The 6,000-nt window shown below is 51.9% G+C and overlaps 1 protein-coding gene across 1 annotated transcript in view; it reads left to right on the forward strand.

Annotated features, from left to right (window-relative positions):
- Nucleotides 1–5,777, forward strand: part of LOC135505659 (coiled-coil domain-containing protein 85C-B-like) — a 35,940-nt gene extending 30,163 nt beyond the window's left edge. Inside the window, exon 3 of the mRNA XM_064924706.1 lies at nt 5,523–5,777. Within this exon, the coding sequence (XP_064780778.1) occupies nt 5,523–5,777 (255 nt within the window). The remainder of the gene's footprint in view (nt 1–5,522) is intronic.
- The last annotated feature ends 223 nt before the right edge of the window (nt 5,778–6,000 follow it).

Raw genomic sequence — 6,000 nt, forward strand, 5'->3', positions numbered from 1 at the left:
TCTGCATGGCCAGGCACTAGGAGGCTGAAAATACATGGGTCCTCAGATCTTTAAAACGTTCTACAGCTGCATCATCGAAAGTATCCTGACTGGTTGCATCACTGCCTGCTATGGCAACTGCTCAGCCTCCGACCGCAAGGCACTACAGAGGGTAGTGCATACGGCCCAGTACATCACTGCCTCGTGTAGCAACTGCTCAGCCTCCGACCGCAAGGCACTACAGAGGGTAGTGCATACGGCCCAGTACATCACTGCCTCGTGTAGCAACTGCTCAGCCTCCGACCGCAAGGCACTACCAGTGCATACGGCCCAGTACATCACTGCCTCGTGTAGCAACTGCTCAGCCTCCGACCGCAAGGCACTACAGAGGGTAGTGCATACGGCCCAGTACATCACTGCCTCGTGTAGCAACTGCTCAGCCTCCGACCGCAAGGCACTACAGAGGGTAGTGCATACGGCCCAGTACATCACTGCCTGCTATGGCAACTGCTCAGCCTCCGACCGCAAGGCACTACAGAGGGTAGTGCATACGGCCCAGTACATCACTGGGTCAAAGCTTCCTGCCATCCATCACCTCTATGCCAGGTGGTGTCAGAGGAAGGCCCTAAAAATTGTCAGACTCCAGCCACCCTAGTCATAGACTGTTCTCTCTGCTACCGCACAGCAAGCTGTACCGGAGCACCAAGTCTAGGTCCAAGAGGCTTCTAAAACAGCTTCTATCCCCAAGCCATGAGACTCCTGAACATCTAATCAAATGGCTACCCAGACTATTTTCATTTGTAACGGCATTCAGAGGTGGAAGAAGGATCGGACCAAAGCGCAGCGTGGTAAGTGTTCATGATGATTTATTCAAAACGAACTGAACACCGAAATACAAAACAATAAACGATGTGAACAAAACGAAAACCGAAACATTACCGTGTGGCCCAAACACTCACACAGAAACAAACACCCACAAACCAAACGTGAAACCCAGGCTACCTAAGTATGATTCTCAATCAGAGACAACTAACGACACCTGCCTCTGATTGAGAACCATACTGGGCCGAACACAAAAACTAACATAGAAAAACAAACATAGACTGCCCACCCCAACTCACACCCTGACCATACTAAAACAAAGAATAAAATAACAGAAATATGGTCAGAACGTGACAGCATTGTCCCCCCCCCCCCCCTTTTACGCTGCTGCTACTCTCTGGTGATTATCTATGCATAGTCACTTTAACTCTACCTACATGTACATATTACCTCAACTAACCGGTGCCCCCATACATTGACTCTGTACCGGTACCCCCTGTATATAGCCTTGCTCCTGTTATTATTTAAAAAAAATGTACTTATATATTTTTTACTTAATTAACACTTATTTGTCTTAAAACTGCATTGTTGGTTAAAGGCTTGTAGGTAAGCATTTTCACAGTAAGATCCACTACACCTGATTCATCTCCTCTGAACAGGTGATGTTGAGATGTGTCTGTTACTTGAATTCTGTGAAGCATTTATTTGGGCTGCAATTTCTGAGGCTGGTAATGAACTGATCCTCTGCAGCGGAGGTATCTGGGGTGGAGTAGAGGGAGAGAGAGATAGGGGGATGAGGAAGGGGTGGAGTAGAGGGAGAGAGAGATAGGGGGATGAGGAATGGGTGGAGTAGTGGGAGAGATAGGGGATGAGGAAGGGGTGGAGTAGAGGAGGAGAGATAGGGGGATGAGGAAGGGGTGGAGTAGAGGGAGAGAGAGATAGGGGGATGAGGAATGGGTGGAGTAGAGGGAGAGAGAGATAGGGGGATGAGGAATGGGTGGAGTAGAGGGAGAGAGAGATAGGGGGATGAGGAATGGGTGGAGTAGAGGGAGAGAGAGATAGGGGGATGAGGAAGGGGTGGAGTAGAGGGAGAGAGAGATAGGGGGATGAGGAATGGGTGGAGTAGAGGGAGAGAGAGATAGGGGGATGAGGAATGGGTGGAGTAGAGGGAGAGAGAGAGAGATAGGGGGATGAGGAAGGGGTGGAGTAGAGGGAGAGAGAGATAGGGGGATGAGGAATGGGTGGAGTAGAGGGAGAGAGAGAGATAGGGGGATGAGGAAGGGGTGGAGTAGAGGGGAGAGAGAGATAGGGGGATGAGGAAGGGGTGGAGTAGAGGGAGAGAGAGATGGGGATGAGGAAGGGGTGGAGTAGAGGGAGAGAGAGATAGGGGGATGAGGAATGGGTGGAGTAGAGGGAGAGAGAGAGAGATAGGGGGATGAGGAAGGGGTGGAGTAGAGGGAGAGAGAGATAGGGGGATGAGGAAGGGGTGGAGTAGAGGGAGAGAGAGATGGGGATGAGGAAGGGGTGGAGTAGAGGGAGAGAGAGATAGGGGGATGAGGAATGGGTGGAGTAGAGGGAGGAGAGAGAGATAGGGGGATGAGGAAGGGGTGGAGTAGAGGGAGAGAGAGATAGGGGGATGAGGAAGGGGTGGAGTAGAGGGAGAGAGAGATAGGGGGATGAGGAAGGGGTGGAGTAGAGGGAGAGAGAGATAGGGGGATGAGGAAGGGGTGGAGTAGAGGGAGAGAGAGATAGGGGGATGAGGAAGGGGTGGAGTAGAGGGAGAGAGAGATAGATAGGGGGATGAGGAATGGGTGGAGTAGATGGAGAGAGAGAGATAGGGGGATGAGGAAGGGGTGGAGTAGAGGGAGAGAGAGATAGATAGGGGGATGAGAAATGGGTGGAGTAGAGGGAAAGAGAGATAGGGGGATGAGGAATGGGTGGAGTAGAGGGAAAGAGAGAGATAGGGGGATGAGGAATGGGTGGAGTAGAGGGGAGAGAGAGAGAGATAGGGGGATGAGGAAGGGGTGGAGTAGAGGGAAAGAGAGAGATAGGGGGATGAGGAAGGGGTGGAGTAGAGGGAGAGAGAGAGATAGGGGGATGAGGAAGGGGTGGAGTAGAGGGAGAGATAGGGGGATGAGGAAGGGGTGGAGTAGAGGGAGAGAGAGAGGGGGATGAGGAAGGCGGTGGAGTGGAAGGAGAGAGAGAGAGAGAAAGGGGGATGAGGAAGGGGTGGATTGGAGGGAGAGGGAGAGATAGGGGGATGAGGAAGGGGTGGATTGGAGGGAGAGAGAGAGATAGGGGGATGAGGAAGGGATGGAGTAGAGGGAGAGAGAGAGATAGGGGGATGAGGAAGGGATGGAGTGGAGGAGGGGGTTGAGGAAGGGGTGGAGTAGAGGGAGAGAGAGAGAGATGGGGATGAGGAAGGGGTGGAGTGGAGGAGGGGGTTGAGGAAGTGGTGGAGTTGAGGGAGTGAGAGAGAGGGGGATGAGGAAGGGGTGGAGTGGAGGGAGAGAGAGAGAGAGGGGGATGAGGAAGGGGTGGAGTGGAGGGAGAAAGAGAGGGGGATGATGAATGGGTGGAGTGGAGGGAGAGAGAGGGGGATGAGGAAGAGGCGGAGTGGTGGAGGTGGATGAGGAAGGGGTGGAGTGTAGGATGGGTGTGGTGGGGTTAGGCAGCACGCTGGTCAACCAACTGTGAATGACATCATCTCCAGAGGGGGGGTGTGTGTGTGTGTGTGTGTGTGTGTGTGTGTGTTGGTTTCATGGTTCAATGGATGTTGCCAGAATAGGATTATAAGAAAAATGTGACACACAGGGTGCGGTCACAATGACACATCCTTAGTGAACCTACATCTAAGTATGTCAGTGTGTTACCTATTGATGATAATCATCAGTTGTCATGGTGACATTATAATGTGAGAAAACACAAGGTAGCAGATGAAAATAGCCTTGGCCTAGTTAAAGTGATACGTTAATCTTTCAGCACCATAAAATGTTCAGGGCCTCTTTATAACCTGTCCTTGGTGGTCTATAAACACCATGGTTTTGATGAGTGTAGCAGAATGCAGTGGTCGAGACGAGACCATCACATCGATCTCTGGCCTGCTGTGTTGGGATGAGATGAGATAGAGAATAGAAAGGTGTCGATGATGGGGCCAGGTGGCACGGTGACAAGCCTCTAGTTGGCTGGCTACACACTGTAAACCATGAACTCAGCAATACCCATTCTGTCTATTAGACACAGCAAACCATGACCTCGGCAATACCCATTCTGTCTGGCAGACACACTTCAAGTGACCTTTAGAGAAACGGCCTGCCAACCAAAAGTCAGCAAGTTGTCGTCCTCGGGAGTACCCTATGTGGCATATTTTTTACTTGTCAGCATTTTCGATCGCAAATGTTTTGAATAGGAGTCACTCAGCATAGTCTACACCTAACCTTCACCTTGAATTGAGATATTATGCAGATTTAAGGTTGTCCTCTCCTCCAGAGGAATGTCAAGATGGCACAACGTTGTAAGACTCGAGACCTCTCAAAACAACTCTACACTCTTAGATGAAAAGGTGCTATCTGGAACTTAAAAGGGTTCTTCGGCTGCCCCCATTGGAGAACCCTTATTGGTTCCAGATAGAACCATTTTGGTTTCAGGTTAAAACCCTTTTGGGTTCTATGTAGAAACCTTTCCACAAAACGAAGTCTTCAATTTAATGATAGTAAAGACAAGACAGAGTTTTGGGCCATCTCTGCACAGGGGATGAAAGCCTCCCACTCCCCCAGCCGGCCCTGGCAATAGGATCACAAAAACCTACCCACATCCTGGTTAACTCTCTCCACCTGCCCGTTACTCTCAGGGTGAAAACCTGAAGTGAGGCTGACCGAGAGCCCCAGGCGTTCCATAAACGCCCTCCAGACTCTAGATGTGAACTGGGGACCCCGATCAGAAACTATATCTTCAGGCACCCCCTAGTGCCGGAAGAGGTGGGTGAACAGGGCCTCCGCAGTCTGTAGAGCCGTAGGGAGTCCGGGCAAAGAAAGGAGAAGGCAGGACTTAGAATACCGATCCACAACGACCAGGATCGTGGTGATTCTTTGTGACGGAGGAAGATCCGTCACAAAATCCACCAATAGGTGTGACCACGGCCGTCGTGGCACAGGTAGGGGTTGTAATTTCTCTCTGGGCAGGTGACTAGGTGCCTTGCACTGGGCACACACCGAGCAGGAGGAAACATAAACCCCCACATCCTTAGCTAAAGTCGGCCACCAGTACTTCCCACTAAGACAGAGCACTGTCCGGCCGATGCCAGGATGACCAGAGGAGGGTGACGTGTGGACCCAACAGATCAAACAATCTCTGACATCAGACGGAACGTACAGACGCCCAACTGGACACTGAGTGGGAGTAGGCTCTGTATGTAACGCCCACTCTATGTCCGCGTCCACCTCCCATACCACCAGTGCAACCAGGCAAGAAGACGGAAGTATGGGAGTGGGATTCGTAGACCACTCCTCTGTTTCATACATCCTGGACAGTGCGTCTGCCTTTGCGTTCTGGGAACCTGGTCTGTAGGAAAGGGTGAAAACAAAACGGGTAATAAACATGGCCCACCTTGCCTGGCGAGGGTTCAGTCTCCTCGCCGCCCGGATGTACTCCAGATTGCGGTGGTCAGTCTAAATGAGGAAAGGGTGTTTAGCCCCCTCAAGCCAATGCCTCCATGCCTTCAGAGCCTTGACAACAGCCAACAGCTCCCGGTCCCCCACATCATAGTTTCGCTCCGCCGGGCTGAGCTTATTCGAAAAGACAGCACAGGGGCGGAGCTTTGGTGGCGTACCCGAGCGCTGAGACAGCACCGCTCCTACCCCAGCCTCGGACGTGTCCACCTCTACTATAAATGCCAAGGAGGGATCAGGATGAGCCAGCAGGGGAGTCGAGGTAAACAGAGCCTTCAGGTGACCAAAAGCCCCGTTTGCCCCAGCTGAACACTGCAGTCACACCGGTCCCCCCTTCAGCAAGGAGGTAATGGGAGCCGCTACCTGACCAAAGCCCTGGATAAACCTCTGGGAGTAGTTGGCACGGCTGAAATGCGGTCATTTTCCATCTCCACCCCTGACGCTGACAGGAGGTAGACTGACAGACTGTTGGAAGAACAGACATTTCTCAGCCTTGATGTACATGTCATGCTCCAACAGTCGACCAAGCACC

This window comes from Oncorhynchus masou, chromosome 19, assembly GCF_036934945.1.
Source record: "Oncorhynchus masou masou isolate Uvic2021 chromosome 19, UVic_Omas_1.1, whole genome shotgun sequence".
NCBI lineage: Eukaryota > Metazoa > Chordata > Actinopteri > Salmoniformes > Salmonidae > Oncorhynchus > Oncorhynchus masou.